Source organism: Carassius auratus, unplaced genomic scaffold (genome assembly GCF_003368295.1).
Source record: "Carassius auratus strain Wakin unplaced genomic scaffold, ASM336829v1 scaf_tig00017160, whole genome shotgun sequence".
Lineage (NCBI taxonomy): Eukaryota > Metazoa > Chordata > Actinopteri > Cypriniformes > Cyprinidae > Carassius > Carassius auratus.
In genome coordinates this window covers 82,678-108,723 of record NW_020524749.1, presented here as the reverse complement: position 1 = coordinate 108,723, position 26,046 = coordinate 82,678, and the positions used below count along the sequence as shown (strand labels likewise).

At 39.2% G+C, this 26,046-nt stretch overlaps 1 protein-coding gene across 1 annotated transcript in view; it reads right to left on the bottom strand.

The window, feature by feature from the left end:
* LOC113075554 (piezo-type mechanosensitive ion channel component 2-like) overlaps positions 1-16,787 on the bottom strand; it is a 126,739-nt gene extending 109,952 nt beyond the window's left edge. The window contains 6 exon segments of the mRNA XM_026248237.1: positions 6,047-6,156; positions 6,374-6,471; positions 6,583-6,672; positions 9,724-9,883; positions 15,840-15,936; positions 16,492-16,787. Of these exon segments, the coding sequence (XP_026104022.1) occupies positions 6,047-6,156; positions 6,374-6,471; positions 6,583-6,672; positions 9,724-9,883; positions 15,840-15,936; positions 16,492-16,779 (843 nt within the window). The 5' untranslated portion in view covers positions 16,780-16,787.
* Between the last annotated feature and the right edge of the window lie 9,259 nt (positions 16,788-26,046).

The window sequence follows — 26,046 nt, the reverse complement described above, 5'->3', positions numbered from 1 at the left end:
TGTTTCTATGTTTTAAAATATGATTTAAATCCCGTGGTAACTAGGATTTACACAATCTCCAGTCTGGATACAGAACACCTGAGAAGAGATGATGCTGACACTCAGAGGACCTCAGATGATGCTAACCCTGAATCAACAAACAGAACTAACAAATATTGCTACAAGTGTGACTGCATCATATAACAATTATTAATTAATAATATTAATAATGTTCATCGTCTAGCTGACTACGTCTTGTATTATTTTTTTCTAAAAATCCTGTCAAACGTGCACAAACTGACAGTCACCACCATAAGCTACTACTAAAGATTGTAGAAAAATAATTTTCTGTAAAGTTGCTTTGTAACAATTTGTATTGTAAAAAGTGCTATACAAATAAACTTGAATTGAATCTTCACAAATTTGAAGAGGGGTGGAGAAGGGGATTGCAGGAAGTGTTAACAGTTGTGTAGGGAGGTCAAAATGGGTGTTGGGGCTTTCAGATCTACAATAAAACTCATTCAGGTCATTAGCAAGTCTTTGATTAGCCTCAGTGCAGGGGGGTGGTGTCTTGTAGTTAGTGATGGCTCTCAGTCCTCTACACACTGAAGTTGGTCGTTGGAAGTAAACTGGTCTTCCAATTTTTTAGCGTAGGTCTTTTTAGCCGCTCTAATCTCTTTGTTCAGTGTGTTCCTGGCCTGATTGTACAAGACTCTGTCCCCATTTCTGTAGGCATCCTCTTTGGCCTGACGAAGATGTCTGAGATTTGCTGTAAACCCTGGCTTATCATTGTTGAATGTTAAATAAGTCCTGATAGGAATGCATATATCCTCACAAAAACTAATATAGGATGTCACAGTCTCTGTGAGTTCGTCCAGATTGGTGGTAGCAGCTTCAAAAACACTCCAATCAGTGAGGTCAAAACAAGTTTGTAAATTATGCTCTGTTTCACTATCCCCTCTCTTCACAGTCCTTACTACAAATTGATTTAAATTTCTGCTTGTAGGTTGGGACAACCAGACAATCGAGCCTATTTGACTGTGATATTTGTGACGAAGCAACCAAGGGTAACCAGGCCATGACTACGCAAACTGAAAATGAAAATGAACAAGCAGGCATCAAAGCTGATCAAATACTGGCAAAGTTAGGCTCAATGGAAACAGGGTTTACCTCTAGGCTGGATAAACTGGCAGCAACTCTACAATATGTGAAAAAGGAGATTAGTGACTGCAGTGAACGCATGTCCCAAGTCAATACGCTACAAGCTAAGAACAAAACTATGGAAGATAAACTTATGGATTTAGAAGCCAGATCTCGTTTAAACCTAAGTCCTAAGTTCTCACCTAAGTTCTAAATGTGTGAGAAACAAACCACAGAGAGTGTGTTTTATGTTAAATGTGGAAAAGGACAACTTTGTAACCTTGACACAGCAGAGGAATATAAGGTGGAGGACCGCCCTCCCCTATTGTCGCACTCTGCAGGAACTAAGTGTTGCTGTATGACTGTATGACCTTCTTTGCAAAGAATTAAAGCTTTCTTTTTAATTATAACCTGAGAGCGAGTCTGTTTCTTATGCTGATGAGAGTTGATTTATTTTTGCCACAAAAATTTGGTGTCAGAAGTGGGATTCCTTGCTTGTGTCTTCTGTGAGCGGACGGTGACTGGCCAATCCTGAACAATAGAAGTTCAGCCCTAACCCCAATTAGATTTGAGCGAGAAAGGGACCGATCGGCGAGGCCCGGAGGGGACACCACTGGAATCAGAAAAGAACCTGGGGGGCAACAGAACTCTCGGGTAAGAGACAGATCATAATCTTCTAAAATTTGGGTTTTTATAAATAAGAATTGGAAGTAAATTAGAAAAGGGACAAACCATAGCGGTGGGTCCTTCTCTGTGGGAAGCACAATCAAGAGGATTCCGCGGGAATCAGATTGTGAGAATACTGCGGCACAGTTAATACATTTCTAGGGGGGAATTGAAACTGCTGCAACTGGCGTGATCGGAAAATGAGTTAGAAATTGAGATTGAAACGATCCAGAAATTTCGAAGCGATAAGTTTCTAATAGGGGAAGTGAGACTGTGCGGGTATTGCCTCTCCGACTTGGGCAGGGCAAGTCGGATCTGTTAGAGACGTCTGACAGACTATAGGCATGCAGAAGGAATAGACATTTCCCGTGGTCAAGCTGAAAGGTGTGAAATTGGACCCTGACCTTGACTGCTCTCCACCGAGAAGAACAACTGCACCGCCAGATCCAGAATGGAGTCAAGAAACAGTGGAAGACCCAGAAATCATTCCTGAAAACCCCAATAAAGAAATTGAAGAGGAAATAGTGTGCAGAGCACCCCCGACAGAAAAAAGACAAACAAGACAAACAGCAAAAGAAGAAAATCTGAGTATAAAAGCTCCAATGATTGAAGTTTCAGGTCCTGACGGGCCTATTATGGTCTTTAGACTGTGGACTATAACGGACATGAAAGAAGCGATGGCTCACTTACCGAGCCCTAACGAAGCAGGTCATACATTTTCTACCGAATTAGTCACCTTCTGCCAAAAAATCAGCCCTACCATGCACGAACTGAGAAGGCTGCTAGCAGAGAAACTGGGGGCTATGAGCTGGCATAAAGTGAGTGGAGAGCTGCAGAAAGAAGACTGTCGGATAGAACACTGTGAATGAAAAAGTGGACGGCTATCTGCTGTTTTAGCAAACGCTTTGCATGCAGAGGAGATGCAGACGGCGAAGAAGGAAAGAGTTAAAACCAAGACCAACAGAAAGTGACAGCTGGCATTAGTGCAAGCCGTGTGGAAGCCGGGGGGCTATTCTGCACAGCGAAGCCAGCAATCGAAAAGGGGAAGATGGAAAGGACGAGGAGGAGGATATCCGAATGAAACTGAAAGGAAATCTGAAAGATGGGGTTGTTGGATCTGCGAGACTGATGAACATACGACATTCAAGTGTACCAGATGCAGACTGTGTAAAAAGGACGGTTATTGGGTAAGGGAATGTCCGGACAACCGGCGAAATCAAGAAGCTGACTGTAGCGAGGGAGACAGGGAGCAGAGAGGAAGGGAAGTGAAAATTTTCTAACCACACACACGCACACATACACTGATGCATTTTCTGCTCTCTGCAATGAAGAAAAAAGCTTGCTTTCCTTTGTGTATGTCTGATTCTGTTGATGAATATCCTGATAAATGTGCGATTATATTTAACAGTGAAGCTTTTATGAAAAAGTCTAAATATGTTATTGGAGGGGATATTGATTTTTAGCTGATTCTGGAGCATGTAGATCAGCTATACGACCATGTGACTTGCGATGCCAACCACAATTAAGAGGCGAAATTAATGAATCGATTTCTGCTTCAGGGCACGTAATTTGTGAAAGATTCACAGTGCCTCTGAATTGTGAAACAGAGGGGGGCGAGGTGCTAAGGCATGCTCTTATCTACACTCCAGTATGTCCAGTGCCTTTAATGGGGAGAGATTTATTGTGCAAACTAAATTTGACACTGATAGCAGACTCTGGGAGTGTCCGAGTGGCAGAGAAAGAGCAGATTTGCTGTCTGCAAGCAAGACCAAAATGGGCATATGAATGGGACTTCATAAATTCTGGTTGGGCTAAAATGATAATTAAAAAAGAGAGAAGAAAACCATTTGACAGAGAGATCATGTTGCCTGACAGATTGCATTGCACATCACATGTTGTAGTACAACAAGATGACCAGTATGAAAAAGACTGGTTTGAGGGAGAAAAAGCAGAAACTTAACATTATTAAGAGATACCCCATATGGCATTTCCAACATAAATCCAAACAAGATTAAGACTTGGTGAAATATTTAGATAAACAGATAGATGAGTACTTTCAAATTAACACTACACAAACTACTGCATATGTAAGTGGGATGCTTTTAAGGCTTTCCTGAGAGAGCATATCATCCGTTATAGAGGTTCTACATACAAAAAAGACACAGGAAACTAGATTACAGTTGGGAAATAGAATAAAAGCCCTTCAAACAAAAGTAAATAATTCTGAAAATATTAGTAATTCACAATTGAAGGAATAATTATTATTATTGAGAATATGATAAGCAATCTGCTTTTAGAGCTACCTCAAGTCTTCTACGCTTGATACAGAAATTTTACGAACAAGGTGATAGGGCTGGCAAATTGTTGGCATGGCAAATAAAACAGCTTGAAACAAAATCGCCAATCACTTCAATAATATCAAATGGGCAGACACTGTTGGATCCAATAGAAATTAATAATGCGTTTAAGGGCTATTATGAAGAATTGTATAAGGGCACAAGCATCAATTAAACTTGACGATATAAGCATCTTTCTAAATAAAATAGATATTCCCATTATTTCGGAGGATAAGAGTTAATTTAAATTTTAAAAATTACAATAGAAGAAATTGGTCAAGCCATTGATAGCATGAAATCTGGAAAAAGAGAAAGGCCTGATGGCATAGATCAGTATAAGCAATTTAAGAATAAACTTTTGGTACCTATATTGGACATGTTTGAAGAAATCTTTCAATCAAATTTTCTTCCTCCTTCACTAAATACAACCTTGATTACTCTCCTGCCTAAGCCAGGAAAACCTTTAGATAAATGTGAAAATCTAAGACCCATTAATCTTTTGAATTCAGATTTGAAAATCATTTCTAAATTATAAGCAAAACGATTACAAAAACCTATCCCTTATGTAATAAATCTACATCAAAATGGATTTGTCACAGGAAGGCAGGGTTTCCAAAAAGTATGTAGATTATTAAATATTATTGATTATATTCGAGGCTGCGCCAAATACAGCTCTTTTATCACTGGATGCCGAAAAGGCCTTTGATAGGGTTGAATGGCCATATCTATTCCGGGTATTAGAAAAAAAATTGGATTTGGTAGCAATTTTATTAAATGGGTCAAAATATTATATGACAACCCCACTGCTGAAATAATCACTAATAGTAATATTTCTCAGTTTTATAATTTGAGATAGTCAAAAGTTTCTCAGTTTTATAATCTGATTATGTCTTACGTTTCTGAAAGTTCTCATGATAGATTTAGAGCTTGGAAGGATGATTTGTCATTACAACTTTCAGAGGAAGACTGGCAGAATGCATGCACTTTAGCCCACACAACATCGATAAATACTCGTCTTAAAGTTATTCAATTTAAATGGTTAATGCGAACATATGTGACTCCAGTGGAACTCTGTCGATATAATGGAAACATTCCTGATGTGTTCAAAGTTTAAACGATGTAGAAGAACACTGGTTCACTCTATGTGGCATTGTACAAAAATTACACTCTTTTGGGAAGAAGTAAGAGACATTATTCAAAATATTATTTCCAAACAAATAATATTGGATCCAAAATTGTTTTTATTGGGTTTATATCCAGAGAAACATAACTATACTAAAAATGAGCGTACATTTTATAGACCTTAGTCTGCTTAACGCCAAAAGACGTATAGCTTTATTTTGGAAAAAACATGTAGACCAAGAGACACTTTATGGTTGTGGCAGATTCTGTCTGCTCTGCCACTAGAGAGGATTACATATGTGCTAAAAGGCAAGCAGGGACTTTTTGAGAATATCTGGAATACTTTTATTGATTATGCCAAAGATTTGGATTTAACAGATGACAATGACTGAGATGTGTGGACACTGCAGTTCACTTCTGGATAATAATTTGTACTACCTGATTTGTATAACTCATGTATTTTATTTTATATTTTTATTTTAAAGATAAGTGATAAAAATTTGTAGACCATTGCTTTGGCTTTCTGATAGGCATTGTGGTTGTTTATCTTGTGTTTGTGATAATAAATATATTCTGGCAAAAAAAAAAAAAAAAAAAAGATCATGTTGTGTGTTCTGCCGAGTGTTCAGCAGTTCATCCCTGTTGAAACTGATTGTGTTTGTTAAACAAAACACAGGAAAAATTAACAAAAAACGTACAAACACTGGAGAGCCAATCACTGAATCAACCGTGTGCGGCACCACCGAGAGCTATGAATACATCTTATTTGAATGTTTCTATGTTATATGTTTCAAAGTGTATACCTGAAAAGCAGTTTTCTTCTTAGGAAAATTGTTGTCATCGGTTTTGTCCTTTACCTCCTCTTCCTCCTCCGAACTGTCAGTTTCAAACAGATTATAGCCACAGTCCCCTTCTGAACATATAGAAGCAGACATGCATATAAAAGCAGGCAGACAAACATAAAACACACACACGTTTTGATGTTCATTAAATAGTATTTTGAAGTTTGGCGCTATTGTGCTATGATCTAAAAAAATAAATAAGCACCAGTGAAAAGACAACTTATGGTCCATACTGATGTACATTTCAAAAACTAAATAATATGAAAATATATGTTCAAAGTGGAATACCATTTAGCTTTGGGCAATATGAAGATTCAGTATGAGCAGTAGCTGATGTAACCTGTAGATAAGAAGCATTCTTCTGTTTTGACTTGATTTTCTCCATTCTGTGGGACAAGAATGAAACCAGCTTAACTCTAAATATTCACTATTAAAGCACATAAGTCGGTAGCATTTATCAATGAAAAAAGAAGCAGAAGAAGAAAAGATCTCCATACTGTTTCTTCAGTATCTCAACAGATTTTTTCTCCATTTCTAGTCTTGCTGCCACCTGTTTCTTCACTTTGGCTTCAAACAACTCTGCACCTCTTAAAATAAAGAAATATTAGATTTAGTTAATCATACCCCAACTCTCGTGCTGTTGTCCTCCTTTCTTTTGGCTCCATCTTGACACATCTAGACTTGCAGGCGTATATATCCGTTTAACAGAAAAGCTCTTATTGGGGGGTTTTAGAGCTCTTGAAAGGTTTTGGTTAAGATTTTGTTCTTTTAACTACATTTAGTATCTTCTTTTTTCATCATTAACACTATATAGCCTATTTAGTTCCCTTCACTCTACAACAAATTATTTAAATTTAACAATCCTCAGAGAACAATGAAAATATGTGGCTATAAAATTATATATTAAACTATTAAAAAAAAAAAAAAAATGAAATAAGGCTTTAACGGCATTTATTTTAAACAGCATACTACAAACATGAAGCTAAAATCGAAAATGAAACAGCACATTTTATCAAAAATGAAACACCACTGGGCTCATGAACCCCTCTCATTTGACAAGAATCCATATATTTCCATTTTTGCCATGTAACATTTGGTTGCTAAACTATAACACATTATTAACAGTTAACTATTATTTACTACCCGGGTAAAACAATCCTTGACAAGTGCAAAATTGTTTGTTTGGGCACTGCACTACCCACTTACATCGGACCTTTTAAATTGAGCAGTATAGCTTTTACAGTTGGTTGACTGCATTTTAGTTTGATGATGAATGGCTGAAAACAGTCAATTGGATTTGATCAATTAAAGATACATAGAAAAAAAAAAAAAAAGATTATTTTGTTTTATTTTGTTAATCTGTTAATTAAGATAATTAACATCCATATCCATAACACAAATAACATCCATTCACAGAAGGGATGCAAGGGTGTGATGTGAAGATGCGTGAATCCTCATGGTTTGTTGTTAATGCTAATACATGAATTGAGATTTAAGCGTAGCCACTACTCATGTCCATAATGATAAATTCCAGTTTTTTTTGTAGAAATTACCATATGCACAATTTCCTGTCATATGTAGGATTCATAAATGAGGCCCACTGAGTTCAAAGTATGAATGGCCAATGTAGAAGACTAGCAAATCTTTTGAAAAATAGAGGCAGCGAAGTCTTCTGTTCTTCCCACAGCGAGGCTTACATTGAAGTAATAGCTATTCTACAGCCTAGATGTAGTTAGGTTTCATGGGGAAAGGATCCACATCCCTAAATCCACTATTTCCTGAACATCCAGTTTCAAAAAGCCTTTGACAGGTACCAGTTTATCCCAAAACCTCCACACAGGCTAGGATAAACTGTCTCACTGGTGGATCATAAAGATCTCTATCAGCCCCTTTTCCTGCAAATCGATTGACAACTTCCAACAGAGTCATGTTAACTTGTACAGGGGTGGGTGAGTTCTCCTCCTGTGCTCTCATCAGACGGGACTGATTTAGGGTGAATAATACCATCTGCATTGTCATCATCCTTGTCCTTGAGAATGGTCAGCTGAACTTTCATATCTCTCAATTTCTCATATCTTTGAAATTTTATATATCCCCATAAATGTAAGGCTTGAGGACATTTCTTTGGTTCACCCAGGTTTGAGCAGCAAGGCATGGGTGCCTCTTTCTTGTGTCTACTACTCAGTCTCCTTTGTCAGGTTTTAGTCAAGAAAGTCATTCGGGGTTGGATTGGGGGGGGGGGCAGACAGGAGATGCAAGCTCTGTGAAAATTCTTTGCAGAAATTCAAGTGCAAGATGTGGAGGACAGAATTTTCCTATTTGGCTCTCTGCCTCTTTAGCAGTGGCTACAACACAGTAATAAACTGGCATGGAGCTGTACTTAGAGCAGTGAGCAGTCTCTTTTTTTGTCTCTCTCTTGGTGCATGTTGAGCACCCAAAAACTTAGGAAAAATATACTGAAAAACTTAGAGTAGAAAACGTGCCTTAACGCGTTAGTTATCAAACTCTAAGGCACAAGGTCACCCAACAAACATATTGCATTTTGGAGGTTACCTTGCGGCTTTGTCTGTAAACTGTTAAACAATAACTCCTAAAAATCTGCTGAGAGTAGCTTACAAAAATCTTCTACCGGGAAGGAAATGAAAATTATATACAGAGAGATGTGGCTCCCAGATTGTTGCAGCGATTGGTCTTCCTTGACTGGCAGATGTGGTGCCATTGGTGCTTCTGCGATTGGTCATGCCTGAGGCATTACCATAGTGAGATACCGAACAAATGTTTGAAAGAGAACATGTTATCACAGTTCTATAATTGTCTATATATGTCAGGATTGTTCTGTGTCATGTTTTGCCCCGGTTTCTGTTGCTGTTTTCTCTTGTTGGGTCAAGTTCCTGTCATTATTCAGTTAATTAGTCATTTTGGTCAACGGTGTTAAGTAATTATCTCTTGTATTTAAGTTCCCATCTGTGCAGACTGTCTTTGTCCATTCTACTTGTTGAATCAACAACGAGGCTTGTTCTCAGCTTTCTATGGATTATTAAAGACTATTGTTTGTTTACTCCAGCGACTCCTTGTCCCTCGCCTCCTCCCAGAGAGATTGTGACAGAAGAACCAACCAAATACAGTAACTCATTGTGTTTCCTCCATTAATGTTTCTTTTTTTCTCTCAGTGTTTTTCTTTCTGTTGTGTATGGATCCCCTCAATTCGTCCCAAATTCATCCTCCTCCTGCTTGTGCAGGGGGGAAATTCACTCGAGGGTCATACCAGACTGTTTCTGGCATTGGCCCATCTGCGTGTTCTATGATCCCAGCCTCAACATCGTGTGCGGAGTGCCGTCATCCAGAGCGCAGTTCACCATCTCCCCGATGCATAAAACTGTCTATTATATAACTCTATAATTGGTAGTGGATGTGGTTTATGTAGCATTACCTGAAAAATGCACATTTTTGCTTCTTCTATATATTATATAAATAAGCAGGAAGAATAGACATCTGAAAAATATATATCTGTGAATGATTCTATAGAATACGCGTACATATGACACTGAAGATTACATGAATACCTTACGTTACAGAATTCGCCTTTAACCCTGATGTTCTGGTTTCACTTTAACAAACACAATAGATAGCTTTCTCACCTTGAAGCAAGGACCTTAGAAGTCTGAAGGTCAGAAACAACATAGAGGAAGTAGTAGCTGAGGAAGACTCTCCTCTGAGCCAACAGGACAGTGAAACAGATTGCATCCCAGATTATACCAGCTTCACCCTCTGGCAATTCACACTGATTGTCAGGCTTGGCTACAAAAAAAAAAAAAAAAAAAAAAAAAAAAAAAAAAAAAAAAAAAAAAACATATGACAAACAAAAATTTGATTGAGACCTGTCAATAAACCTATGTAATGCAAAGTCAAAATTATGTACATACAAATACAATCATGACCTACACTGTTTAACATGACTTATTTACTATGATGTTCAGTAAACACATTGTAAACACTGTAAAAGCATGACATTCAAAGTATGAAATTTCTAATTATTATATGATAAACTTTTTATAGCACTTTTCATGATACAATTCATTGTACTGCAATTTTCAAGAAATATGTACATTAGATTAGCTGTTATGTTCATGCTGATACCCATCTTTTTACATCCACATTACTTGATTACATTGATCAACTTTTAATTGTATTAGGGTGTAGATTATATTTATTTATTTACTTATTTACTGCATATATTCATGTTTTTGCACATATAGACACTTTTATGATAACATCTATGCAAAGATCTACATATAAGATCTCTGGTCAACTGTAAGTTTACAAATCCTTGCCATACTAATGATTACTGATGATGAATCATTGCATTATTGAAAATGTATATACACTAAAGCCCTGCACGGGCCTCAAATTTAGGCCCAAACCCGGCCCTGGCTATAGACGCTCAGGCCCAACAGCTTATCAGCATTACCAGCCCGAGCCGACCCTTCTCCCAAAACAGCTCATACTACTGTTTCAGCTATTAAAAATAGTTACGTTTTGTATGTGTTATACACACAATGTATGTATACAATTGTGTTTTTTCATTTTTCTCTGGAATCTGTATTAAAGTCCAATTATTAACCTTATTTTTTATGCAGTGTGCAAATTAACAAATGTATATTAGTATATATGGACAGAAAAAAATGACTTTTATTTTGATATTGTGGCCCGGGATTCGCGAACGAACTGGTGAAGTATCCGTAGAGTGTTGAGGACCCTCCAGCATCATGGTGTAAAGCTGAAACCAGAAAAGTGTGAACTGTTCTGGAGTGAGGTCAGGTACGTTGGATGGCTGGTGTCAGCCGAAGGGGTACGGATACATCCTAAGAGCCTGGAGGCTGTCAGATCCATAAAGACCAGGACTCCTCAGACAGTGGGTGATGTAAGTAGACTGCTCGGGTTCCTTAGCTACTACCGTGCCTTCATTCAAGACTTCTCCAGGGTAGCAAAACCCTTGTACGAGCTGCTGCAGGCCAAGCCTGGAACAACACAGGACACTCACAGAAAGAAGAAAGCTAAAGGCCCACAAATTCCCTCCAGATCTCCAGTAGAATGGACCAGGGACCACCAACAAATCCTGGAAGAACTAATTGGAATGTTAGCAAGCCCACCTATACTTTCATATCCAGACTTCAACTTACCCTTCACACTCCACACTAAGGCATTTGAAAGAGGCCTTGTTGCCATCCTATATTAGCGACAAGACGGGAGGTTGAGAGTAATACGATATGGGTCCAGAACATTGACAACGAAAGAGAGGAATTACCTATTACACAGTGGCAAACTTGAATTCCTTGCATTGAGTGAACAGTGGGTAATGTTTGAGAAGTTTTGGGACTACCTGTTCTATGCCCCATACTTCACAATGTCCACTGTCAACAACCCCCTGACATAGGTGTTGAGCATAGTGAAGCTCAACGTAGTAGGCCAACGGTGGTTCGGGGAGCTGTCTGACTTCTGGTTCGATGTGAATTACCGGCCATGGAAAGGCAACATCGATGCAGATATCTTGTCTCGTCTTCCTCTACACATTGAAGTATATGCATCAGAGTGCACGGAAGAGCTACCCACGGGGGCAATACAAGCAGCATGGGAGGGCAGTAATGCATCAAAGATGAAGGACGTGGTCTGGGTCGCTGCCCTGTATATGTATACTGGGGATGATGAACCACATTAACCTACCACCTGGTTGCCGACAATAGGACCAAATTAACTGATTCAAGCCCATAGAGAAAATTCTGTAATCTTTCAAGTGAGACAATGGAATGAGGATGGTGTCACTCTCACAGATGAGATAAGGGGAGGTTTGACAGAAACCAGCAGAAAGCTGATGTATGAGTGGAACAAGCTACATCTTGAGGGAGGACTCCTATATCAAAGAACAAGGGAAATAAAACAGCTTGTCTTGCCGAGCAAGTACAAAAAGCTGTCACTTAAGCACCTGCATGACAAAATGTGGGTACAGAGTGAGTGCTGAGTCTGTCAAGAGAACGGTTCTACTGGCCATATGTGAAAGTTGAAGTGGAAGACTATGTAACCAGAATGTTCCCATGTATAAAACAAAAGAAACCAGCTGTAAATGTTCAAGCACCCATGGGTAGCATCACAGCACATCACGACCAGAGCCGTGAGTTTGAGAACTAACTGTTTCACACTCTCCAACAGTCTGCAGGAATTGGCCACTCTCTAACGTCACCATACCACCCCCAAGGAAACGCAGTGAAGAGGTTCAATCATACTCTACTACAGATGTTGAGGACACTGGCAGAAAAAGAAAAAGGTTGAAAAAACACTAACCTCAAACCGTGCATGCCTACAACTGCAACCAGCACGTGTCTAATGGGTATTCCACCTTTTACCTATTGTATGGGCGGCATCCTCACCTTCCAGATGACCTGATCTTTGGCCTGGTGGAGCCAACGGATAGAGTGACACCAAAGGGGTATGCAAATCAGTTGGAGAAAGATCGCTGAAGGAAACAGTCATCAATCAAGTGCGAGAAGGAAGGCTCAATACGACCAAAAAGCCAGAGGACTGGTACTGAAAGTCGGAGATCGAGTGCTCGTCAGAAACCTTGGAGAACGAGGAGTCAAGGGAAGTTGCGATCCTACTGCGGAAAAGTGGTCTACATGGTGAAGGGTCAAGTCTCTGATAACCTAGTCTATGAAGTTTATCCTGAGAATGGAGACAGTAATAAAACCAGGACGCTGCACCAGAACCTTCTACTGCTGGTCAATGACTTACCTGTGGAAGCTCCCACAATGACAATTCGATCGCTGAAACCTGGAAAACAGAGAAAGACAAGAAGCCAGACACCCAACAAAGAAAACATCAGAGACAGTGACACGACAGACTCAGATGAAGAAAATAACAGAGGAGGATACTCGTTGAGAACCCCAGTCAGCTGGATGGAACCAGGGAATAGCCGTCTACCTGAGCGAGTAACTGTAAGGGAAGAATACAATCAAATACACAAAATGGATGAATCAAGGGTACTGGATTTAGGAAGAATACAATCAAATACACAAAATGGAGGAATCAAGGGTACTGGAAATTTGTCAAAAAGATGGATGAGGAGAGGGAAGCAGCTGCTTTTGTAGAGCCAGAGAGAGTGGCAATTCCAAGTGAAGGGAATGAAGCTGCAGTGATAACATCTATGAGGGAGAAAAGGATGAGACAGATTTACACTTATGACAGCCTTGGTCAGCCTGTGCTACAGCCATACCCAACACTTAAAGGGAGCCGAGCCAGATAAAGAACAAAAGATTGACTCGTTCTCAAGTCAAGAACCAGTTGCATCAGTTTTCGGATCACACGTAGTGATGGAAAGTTTGGTTCTTTCAGACAGTTCGATTCAATAAACTGGTTGAAGAAAACAGTTTACCGGTTCTTTTGTGCTCAAAGTAATGACATCATTGGTGATGATTGCCCTTGATTCAAGCCTTCGGTTTACCCGCGCTCATAACATTAGCACAGAATCGGTTCATAATCAATCATCAAAATAACCAGTTCGGATCAGACGCAATGTGTGTCAATCTGCTTCACACTGAATCACACAGGTGCGTGAGTTCAGCCAAGCTCATTTACAAGCCTTGACCTCATGGACTTTGCCGCCGATCGGTGTCAGGGGAGACCGTAGCATGTTTGCTCGGCCCCCAACAGATAGAAAAGAATCGCTTTTACATAAAAAGCATGGCAGGTGTTGTGAAGTTTTTAGCAGTCAATGAACTTCCACTACGTGGGGATTGTGAAACATGTGACAGTGTCCTCACAGATTGCATAGCTGCGGGGCTTTTTGCCAAGTTGTTTAAAATGCACATTTGAAAAAGATAAATACCTGGCTGACATTACATCAGGTATCCCACAAAATACGAAGTACACTTCCAAAACCATCCAGAATGAAGTGATTGAAATTTTGGCATCCATGGTTCTGAACTACTAGTTCAAAAATATGTACAAAACATTAAAAATGAAGAAAACAAACACAACAATAACAAACCACCCTAACAATTGGCTTAAATATATGAAATTAAAACTATATCAATAGACATGTGAGATGTCTATTGATATCCCAGGCCCACCTGGAATATAATTTGGCCCACCTTTCATCTCATATCTGGAGCCGGGCCTGCTTTGAAGATGTTTTTATTACCTTTCTGGACATGGACAGTATACCGTACATACGTTTTCAATGGAGGCACAGAAAGCTCTTGGACTAAATCTAAAATATCTTAAACTGTGTTCCGAAGATGAACAGAGGTCTTACGGGTTTGGAACGACATGGGGGTAAGTCATTAATGACATCATTTTCATTTTTCGGTGAACTAACCCTTTAATGCAGTGACAGTTTACCCAATTACACACATACCTGTTTGGGGCTTGAATAGTTGCTTACCACAAATTTGTTATACCAATTCATACACTCCTTACATACTTACCTTACAATTTCACTGTACCTGTGTGTTGATTGCACATATAGGAAGTAAGAGGTTGATCACTGGAGCTTTTCTTATTTTGTCAGGAAGAGTGTGATACACTCAATGTATACAGTTGTTTTTTTTCTCTCTGGAATCTGTATATTGTTATAAGTCCAATGCTTACCTTATTTTTGCGTGCAAATTAACAAATTTATATTGATTTATATGGACAGAAAAAAAAATATATATATATATATATATTGAGTCTCGAGCGGACTGGTGAACTGCGCTTGCTTCCTGATACCAACAGAGGAGCTGTGAAGTTTTTACAGGTAAAGCAAAGCTTTCAGATGGGTCTCTGGAGGCAGGGTCTGCAACATATGTAATTGCAAAGTGATTATATTTATGTCATTAATTTTGTTTTTATTTATTATTAAGTTAATTTCGAAGAACGTTTGGAGCATTTTTCATTTGTTAAATATTAGTTTTTTTTTTTTTTTTTTAATTAATGACCAAGCTGCCAGTGGTAGACAGTAAGCTGATCATAAATGTTTGATCAATTTAGCCTTCTCAATCATAACGACTTGCCTAAAATAAAATCTATAGATATACTAAAACAGTTCAATCATATAACAATGTTTAAACGTTAAACCTAGATAAATGGGTCACCCAAATGGATTCAGCGTGTCTTGCAGACCTCTAATGTACACCTGAAGTGGAAATGTGGCCACAAAGGAAGTTGAATGGCTGTTAATAAATGCAGTTGTCACTCCCAAATCTTTGCAGTGTTTGTAAATGGCCTATGACAGATTAGATAATGAAAATTAAATATTATATAATTTAAGTGGTGTACTAACTAGATTAGGAAATGTAAATTAAATCTGATATTTTTAGTGGTGTACTCATAGTGTAAAAAAATAAAAGTGAAGTGGAAAGTGATGTGACATAAAGCGAAGTATGGTGACCCACACTCGGAATTTGTGCTCTGCATTTAACCCATCCAAAGTGCACACACACAGCAGTGAACACACACACACCATGAACACACACTCGGAGCAGTGGGCAGCCATTTATGCTGCGGCGCCTGGGGAGCAGTTGGGGGTTCAGTGCCTTGCTCAAAGGCACCTCAGTTGTGATATTGAGAGTGCTGTACATTCACACCCCCCACCTACAATTCATACTGGAATGAGACTCGAACCCACAATCTTTTTGTTATGAGTCCGATTGTCTAACCATTAGGCCACAACTTTCCCCCAATGTAACGACATTAGGAATCCTATTCAATAAGTGATACTTACGTACATTGTAGCCCTTGATGGTGCAGAACATGCTAAAAGCTTGAATGAGCCAACAGCCATGCTTCTGTAGACTCTCCAGATAAACACAAGAGCCAAGCTGATCACACACACAAACAAAGTCAGTGATTATACATATAAACAATATATTAAAGAAAAAAAGGGGGAGTACGTTTAATGTATAATCATTAGGTCATAACCATAAGGGTGACTGTTTATTGTCCTAATATTTGACTACTTATTAAATAATTAAATTATTAAATTGGACACAATGTTAATTTGGGTGAAAAAAGAGTGCAGAGTGACACAAAAGACATAAAATGCCCTTTTGTGCTTTGTTCACAAAACTCAGTGTTATTTGCTATTTAAGATTATCACTGCTTTATTAAACCAAATCTTATTTAGAATATATTTGTCTACATTTTCAATTTACCATGGGGGCATTAATCCAGTCGATGACTATCAAATGATGGAGAAGATAGTTCAAACTAGTTACATCTCCTGATGTGATGTTGTAAGATGCACTTATGATAGCACAATTCCTTCTTGGCTAATGCAGTTAGTTTTTGTGCATGGTCCTTTGTGTTATTTCTGGCCTCCCTTAGTCACAGAAACATACTATAGGGTGTAACAGAACATTCAATGATGTGCTTACTGAGAGCATGTTCTTGAGGCTGATGACCACACAGGTGTAAGCTATGAGACAGTCCCATAGTCTGAGCACATATTGGACTGGCTGCAGCAGTAATGTCCCTCCAAACAGCATGAAATAGAAACAGGCCACCAGATAACCCAGACAAAATATATTAATTCTTGTAGTTCCAGTGATAAAGATGAGACACAACACCAGCCAGAAAAAGTAACTGAACACAAACAGCTTCACCATGTCCAGATATGATCTGAAAGCACACACAAAAGCATGACATATCACAACATTCAACATATGTCTGTTAACACTAAACAAATGCAATAAATGATACTGACCATTTTTACACTTTGCACAGACTGTAAAAAAGAGAATACAGTTCTATATTTTATAACAATTACAGTCATGGCCAAAGGTATTGGCAGTGAAATAACCTTTGTTTTGCAAAGTTTGCTGTTTAAGATGGTGTGGTGTTCATTCACATTGTTTCTAGATTGTTGATTATTCTAGATTATTGTAGCTCTGAGTCCAGTTGTGACCACCATAGTTAATAGTTCATTGGTCAGTGGGGTGGCACCTACTAATTTCAAACACGCTACAGTAGAGCTGTTGTAAAAAAAAAAAAAAAAAAAAAAAAAAAAAAACACTCACTGAGATCAGCATGACTTGAACAACTATAGACCCATCTCTAAACTGTCTTTTATTTCCAAAGTTCTGTATAAAAAGTTGTTTACCATCAGATATCTTTATACCTGAGTCCTTTTCATATTGTTTTATAATTTCAGTCTGGACTCTGGGAGCTATATAGTCCTGAATCAACTTTGTTGAAGGCTTTAAATGACACCTTACTCTGGATATAGGTTCTGGCTGTATTTGATTTCTTTTGAATGCAGCATTTGACACTGTAGATCACAATATTATTTTACACAGTCTAGAACATGTAGCTGGGCTTTGAGGCTCTGTGCTGGAGTGGTTTGCCTCTTATCTCAAGGTAAAACATTCTCCTTCAAAGTAGGGAATTTTTTTTCTTACCATACCCCAATAGATATGGTGTAACCCAGGGCTCCATCCTGGGATCAATTTTATTTGCATTATATGTGCTTCCTTTTGGTCATATTATACAGAGACACAATTTTTCTTACCACGTTTTTTTCCAATGATACTCAGCTCTAATTTTCTATAAAAAAAAATAATAATGGTTCTTTGTCTTGAATGCCTGTGTGACATTTCATCTTTCACAGAGCCTACACATAAACAAGGACATAATCTTGATTTGGTTATTTCCATAGGGCTTTCTATTAGTAATACAGACATTGACAGCACTCTGCTCAATACTTCAAAAGTGCAAGTCAAGTGCTGCAATCATCAAGTACAGTCTGAAAATTATGCAACATATAAACAGTTTTAAGATGCTTTTGTTAGAGATGCTTACCTTTTTTTCTTCTTTTGCTGAGCTTTAATCTTTTTATTGCTAAATTGCTAATCTTTTTTTAATACTATGTGTGGCAGTCTTCTGGACTCTGTTGCTCCATTTAAAATTAAGAAACCTAAATTACAGTTGCAACCTTGGCTTAACAAAGATACTCACACCACTAGACAAGAATGGAGGAAAGCTGAAAGGAAGTGGAAGAATGATAGGCTCCAAGTCTCCTTTGAAATCATGAAAGATTGTATGATTAGCTACCAGCACTCATTTAAGGTTGGCATAATATTTGAAATCCTAACAGGATTTCGGTCAAGTTTCAGTCGGGTTTTAGACAACATCATAGACAGAGTAAGCTTTGCTGAAGGTGCTTAATGATCTTTTGTTAGCTCTGGACTCAGGAAATTCCTCAGTTCTAGTTCTCTTGGACCTCAGTGCTGCTTTTGACACAATTGACCATAACATTTTACTTGAAAGGTTGAGCGAATGTGTAGGAATTCCTAGTAAATAGTATAAATCCTATCTTTGTGATAAAAAAATTTTTGGTGGAGGTTGGGAATTTTTCCTCCTCTTCCTCTGTGGTGTGCCTCAGGGGTCAATTTTGGGCCCACTTTTGTTTTAACTATTTTCTCCCTTTAGGCAGGATTTTTCAAAAGTTTAACATTTCAAAATTTACCATTTTTATACAGATGACACACAGGTGTACCTCCCTTTGAATCAAGGGGATAATTATGATATACATTTTTTATTAAATTTTCTAGCAGAGGTAAGATGCTAGTTGGCAGCCAACTTTTAAATGATTCTAAAACTGAAATTGTAGTTTTCGGACCTCCAGCATCTATTATACAAATAAGTGACAATTTGTGTCCTTTATCTGTTCATTCTCATACTCATGCAAAAAATTTGGGTGCAATTTTTGATAATGGTCTTAAATTTGACAAAGAAATTATATCTGTGGAGATGAACAGCTTTCATTATCACAGATCCATTGCAAAACTGAAAGCGTTTTTATCACCAAGGGACTGTGATCTATGCTTTTATTTAGAACAGGCTGGACTACTGTAACTCCCTGTATCTTGGCGTAGCTAAGTCCTCTCTGTCTCGGCTCCAATTGGTACAAAATGCTGCTGCCAGGCTTCTTACTGGAGCTAGAAAGAGGGAACACATCTCACTTGTTCTGGCTTCTCTTCATTGGCTGCCAGTTGAAAACCATATTAGATTTAAGGTTTTATTGTATGTGTATAAGGGTGTAACAGATATGCAGGTCAGCGATTCATGGGTTAAATTCTGTTTTATAAATTCAGACTGTTGGTACTAAATGCCAGCCTGGCTGGACTTAAACTATTTACGATGCCCATGCGAGCTTCAAAGAAGAAACGAAAACCCCCAACCCAAATTCTTCCAACACTGGAGACAAAGGAACTTTTCGTATAAGTTCCTTACTTTCATTTTATTATTAATATGTATTTTAATTATGTTTATGGATTGCATAAAATGGTTAATCCTTGTTATGTGAAGAGTATAAGTTGCAAGCTTATACTTTAGGAAATGTCTTTCCTCACTTTAACTTCCTCAAAGAGAGCCATGCTTCTGCAACCCCCACTTTTGCAGGTCGTAAAGTTTACGACCACACAGGACAGGAGAGAAGCCAAGTCACTGGCTTCTTTTGAACAATGCATTCTATGGAATGTATTCATTAACTTTCTGTTTTCATGTTTTATAAATGTATTACGTATTCCCTTTTGGTACATTTAGATGTTTCCCAACATCTGCAGTGTTATCATGTGTTAAACAAATCTTTAAATGTGTAATTCGATCTAAAAATTAGATCTTTGGTCATATATATATTATGTCTAGTCTTGTTCTAATCGTCATGCTTTGACAGACCCATTTATCTAGAGCAAAGTAATGAAAAATGTATTTAATCTGGAATAATGAACTTGCTTTAATATTCCTGATGAAATCGGACAGGCCCTAAATCATCAGGGGTTTGTCTCAACCGAGACAAAGGAACTTTCCCTCCGCTTCAGATCGCGGACATTCATTGGATGCTCCCTCGAAAATGGGCGTGAACTATTTCAAGCTATAAGAATTGACCAAACAAGGTCCACCCTTTTTTTTTTTTTGCTCGTCTTTCTCTTCTCCGTTCTCGGAAACGCTGCTCTCCAACGTTGCTTCCGCGCGGCCGTAGGCCGCGCTCATAGCGCGAACCCCCTCAGCACAGGGGCTGAGAGAAAAAGCCATTTTAATGGCTCCTTTGGAAGCTTTCGTTTCGTTCGTTTTCTTTTCTTTTCTTTACTAAGTTTATTAAACTATTCGCCTCTCCACGCAAGGAAGACGAATTCTGGAACAATGTTTGTTGAACCTTTCAAATACCGCGCGAGGACAGAACAAAGGACCACGTGCTCCACGCTCACGCCAAGCGCAGCGTGCACGCGCGTCACATGGCCTCCGTTTCATGGCACATGGCTGTTTCAACGCGCAAAGCTCACAAGCTCGACGCCGATCTCACGCCACACTCACATGGGACACTTCTGCAAGTATCACTTTCTCTATGGAGATTTAAATGCTGCTTTAAAGTGTTGTTATGATCTGATTTGTTGTTGGCTTCTAAAAGTTACTGACTATGATTTTCATACCTGAGCTCCTTATGTGATTCCATTCTATTTTCTCTCTCTCTCTCTCTCTCTCTCTCTCTTTCTCTCTCTTTTATTTGGATTCGTTATGTATTGTATAAAGCTTACTGTTTGTATTGTCGTACGCATATTTACTCTGTGTGATTTGTAGTTTGATGTATTACTAGTTTAATTATTAAAAACTCATATATAAAATGATTGGCTTTGGACTCCACCCCACTCACATTACGAGTCACTGAGATGTGTCTGATCTTTAGCTACAAGCTCTAAATTTAGAAACTAAATTTATCATAAGGATAGGATAATATTTTCATGGCCAGAGAATACTTTTCCTTGAATTATAAGGCGTGATAACTTTATTGAAAATTGATAGGTCTACAGTGGTGTGCTGGACATACCACGGTTTGATCTGCAGTAATTTACAGTAAGAGATCACAATAATTGATATGAAGAATGTAATATTGACATATTAATGAGTAAATCACAGTGCCCTGTGATTAGTATTGGTATTGGCAATTGAGCTATTTTTCATAATCAATAAAATTAAATGTAACTGTCATCTGAGATATATATTAATCAAATTCTTGATTAATTATTCAAATTCCCTATATATCATTTGAGTTAATTACTATGTAAAACTCATTGTTGTTACATTTTGGTGGAGGAACGCGGCCATTTCAAACTTCGTTTTGTGAGCAATCAATCTGTGTATATGGTTTTTAATAATTTCTGCACGTGCGCTATGAAATTATGTAACGTTACTGGTGAGATAAGTCGCAAGACGCGAACTCACTCAACTGACTGAGGCAAAAAGCTGGTCAGTAAGCACCTAGGTATTTATAGAAACTTAACAGTATAGTCACTGTTAATTTTAATGAAAGTAATCTGCAGTATAATGTTAAAAGTATCCTGTTAAGAAAGACCAAAATCTTTTTACAGTGAAAACATTTTAATATGAATAATTAAAAGATAAAGAAATCTTTTAATAGTTGCAACATGTAAATCTGAACCTGAGCGATGTTCCTCTGATTCAGTTAAAAAGGCCTTGCTTATTAGATATCGTTATTGAATTCGTGGTAAACCACAATAATATTCAAAAATAAAACGATAAAAACTCCTGGTCTAAAATTGGCTTAGCTACCCGATTTGTAAACCTAAAACATTTAAATCATAAGTGCTATTTTGATAAATGTTTATTGGAGTCAACAGTTGGAAAATTCCTGTTTTTTATTACAGTTGTGTTTTGGAAGTGAACGGATCCTTCTTCAACCTATGTTAATATAGCACCTCAGAGATTAAAACTTTCTGTTTGTTACTTGTGATTTTTGATGCAGAAAATCAGCCTGACAAACGATCAGATAAATTCTAAGTCATATTGAAATTGTAATTCCTCTATCTAATCACTAGAGGGAACGTGTGGGTTAGAAATTTCAGGGTACGCCCTGCTTTCTGATTCCAGCTTGCATGAGTGCAAAGCTGCCAACCTGTGGCCATTTCAGATAATGCGCTCTGATTGCTAATTTATAATCCCCTGTGATGTACATTTGAATTGGATGTCTAAATTCTCGATAATTATTTGCATTTACAGCTTTGCTCGTGCGAATATTATTACAGGGAAACAAAAGAATGTTCCCTGCCTTTGACTGTTTACATTTACTTTGAGTTTGGTTCAAACATGATTTGAATTAAAATGTAATTGTTAATAGTGGAAATCTAGATGTGTCAGGTCAACCACTGATTGACCCACTTAGAAGGTAAGCCATCTAGTGGCAGTCTCCTGTTAAATCGACTAACAGACCTCTGTCTTTTCCTTTCTGTTTTGAAACTGCATGTCTACTTTTACCCCTTTTGATTAATCTCACCCTGTTTGATTAATTTCATGATCATTAATGATAACTTACAAGCTATCAATGGTTATTATAGGATATTATTCCGATTTTCCTTTTAATTCTTACATGCTTATTTTAAATTTTGATTTAAACCAGTTTTGAATTTTTAATTTGAATTAAGTTTTCTGCTCAGCAGGTTAAAGACAGAGAAGCAGCACTTTCCCCCCCTTGTGGTGAAAACCAGCTACTCCTTCTCCCTTGTTTCATTCCTGTCTTTTATTTTGATTTGTATTATTCTTTCTTCTCTCTTTTGATTTAGGTTATTTTAATAATTACCATTATTATAATTCCCTTTCTTTGTTTTATCATTATTAGGTAAAGCTGTTACCTTTCCTTTCTACATAGTTACTCAATTGATGTTAAACAAACCAAACCTTAATTAACTTAAAGTTTCCTTTGTTCATCCTTTGTGTATTTGATTGTAGAACTCCCTTGGTGATTGGACAATCATCTCAGGTTTCCAGTGAGCAAGGGGGCCGACCGGCGTTACCAACACTGGCTGTGAGTGAAACTCGGTCCCTCTTATCTCTGTTCGTTTGCGGCACGCAGTGGAGACATCAGCAATTTGGCACTCCAACGGTGATCAATCAGTCCAGCCGACACACGACGCAATCTCTGGGACCAGTACCTAAACCGGGGGCTAAATCGGGGCCCACTTTCTTTTCGAAGAGAGGGTTCTGGGGAACAGCCCAATTTTGTAGTGCTGTCTGGCGGTTGACATCTTGGTGTTGCCGGTTGTGTTAAAAGTCACAAGCTGTTTGAGAGGGCGCAGCGTCAGAGTAACGGAGGGCCAGGGACACTGCGGTTGAGTGTTTGGGAGCGCCAGGGAGGCTGACCGTGCCCGCTGGATTCCACCCAGGTGAACCAAATGTGATAAAACCCATCCACTTATTATAAGCCACAGAATATTAGATATTCCCCCGGATATATTTTAAGTGTTTGACCCTTTTGCTTCTTTAAGCCACACCATATTTCTAGGTTTCCTACCCAGATAGCCCACTCACCTGTTGGCCCTATCTTAAAACCTAGCAGTAGGCTTAGGCCTCCTTATTCTCACTAACACGTTGTGTTTCTATTGTTTTCATCTCATTTCAAGTGTTGTTTCACTTTGATCTTTTTCTACCACCTGTTCTGTTGTGATTTGTTTCTTTCATTTCACATAGAGACCGTAACCTGGGAGCCACCAACGAAGTTAAATAGTAGAGCGACCACCAGCAGCCGGTGTCATCACACGACCCGCTAGGCTACTGCCTGTCAAATCTCCATTTCAGGTCCTTCGTTGACCCAAGTTAATTGGCTACTTAACTGTCTGACTGTTTGCATCAGTCAGCCCCAAAATTCTCATAAACGGCACAGCCCGTATGAATATAGCTCGTTAAACGTAGAACGAACTTGCATTGGTCTTTTTGTGTGTGTGTGCTGTGCTTCTCTCACCGACAGAGAATCAGGATGTTCCAGGCATCCAGTCCAGCAGTCCACGGGGGCCACCTCTCGACATGGTTGAAAGCAGTGACGACCCCCTTCCTGCCCAAGGATGCCATTAACCTGCAGCACCCAGAGCAACTAGACACCGAGCTAGATGAACTGATGGCACGTGATCCAAACCAAAGCGACTACTACAGAGAACTCGCCAGGATCTTCGGAAGCCTAGTTCCCATTCTCGTCGCCCAGGCACCGCTCAGTGAACGGAGCAACATCGCGGAGGAGGCCTGGAAGGACCAGGCCCCAACCCAGAGTCATCGTGATCAGCTCCTCCTCGAGACCCAGAACCAGCGCGAGAAAGAGGACGACACAGATCCAGAGCTACAGACAGGAGTTGAAAGACTTCACAATGCCCTGCAAGATCTTCGCCTCGACACGGATCAAAGAGAACAGCTGGAGAGAGAAGCCAGAAAAGACCTCACCAAGAAACTCCAGCAAGGTGACGCTCTCCTAAAAAGAGCAGAGACTGAATTGAAAAGAAAGAGACTATAAAACCTGGGCCTGCAAAACACACTTGCATGCGGCCCAAGCTAAATTCAACAAGCTGACTCTGCAGAGAGACAAGCTCCAAGATGAACTTTACACTGTTCACACAGAACTGAGACAATTTCACAGATTACAGAGTGGCTGGATCGGAGAAACGCACACCACAAAATTTCTCCCGGGCCGCCACTCCAACCCTTTCAGCCAAGAACCCAGAGCTGGAAAAGGGGGTGTAACCAAGAACCCAGCTTACAAGAACATCTGTCAACAACGGAGGGAAGAGAACCCTTCCAGAGAACGCATGTCACCAAACCCTGCACTGCTCACAGAGAACTTCACAAGCTAGCCAGAAGCATCTCTACATTCATTCCAGATCCTGCAGGAGGACATGATGTTCATGCTTCTTTACAAGCCATTGACTTTCATTTGCAAACTGTCGCCAACGTGACAGATGTGAACACATTGTACCTGTTAAAAATCACGGCCAGCCGTGATGTGCATTGCTTTCTGGATCGTCAACCAGAGACTGTCAAAGCGTACTACCAGCAACTGCTACAGACTTTGATTCTTGAATTCTCTGATCCAAACTCAGATCATGGGCTCCTTATTGCTATGGACCTCAAACAGGGCCGATTTGAAAACCCACAGACTTTCTGTAGTCAGCTACGAAACACCTACTTCGGAGCATGCAACGAACCAGGTATGGAACAGGATTTCAACTTAAAAACTCTGTTCCTCCCAAACCTACATGCCAGTTGGAGTTTTCATCTCAGAGTCCCAGCGTGTCCCCATAACAGGACTACACAAGAGTTACGGAACTTAGCCCACAAAGCTTGCACCAAGCAAAAGACTATTTGTGAAAAGACTGTGAAAAACCCCAACGTCTCTGTCTCTGAGCACTGCTTGGAGTTAACCCTAGATGGCGCTCTACAACACCACAGTCACAGACATCTTTACAGAGAGTCAATACCATTCCAAGCCAGCAGAGGGCAACACAGTGCAGCCACGTCTGAGACAGCAGAGATCCTGAGGGTGCTGAAAGTGCTTCTTCACATGAAAACTCACAAGGAAGATGAGCCAAGCACCCAGAACACTGCCCGTCATCTACAGACCACAGAGCTAACTGTCACAGCACAAGGTGACAGCAACACCCAAGCTCCACAGTCAACAGCTACAGCTAACTGAACGAGACCGCACAGGTCCTCACACCAGGTACCACAAACACAAGGTACCAGAAAATGCTGTTTCGACTACCTGCCTTCGCAGCGAGCTACACAAGACCACCACCCACCGATCGTCCCACCTGCCCTAATGCCAACATTCCTGGGCAGCCCTGTCAAAAAGGGGGTGGGTCGAAAAGGAGTCAACAGGGAAGACCTGATCGACACAGGATTAAACCTGACGGTGATCTCATCTTACCTTTTCAAAAGACTCCAATTTGAAGCTAAGAGACAAGATCGAACTCTTACACCTCAAACTTATGAACTGAATGTACAGGTGTACAGACAGGATGACATCCAGTTTGAACAGGTTGTTTCCATTCACCTGACATTCGTTCCGATGAGTCTAATACATCCCATGTATGTCCCACCAATGAACACTCATACATTGCTCATCGACAAAGACCTGCTAGAACACTTTGACCCTTTTC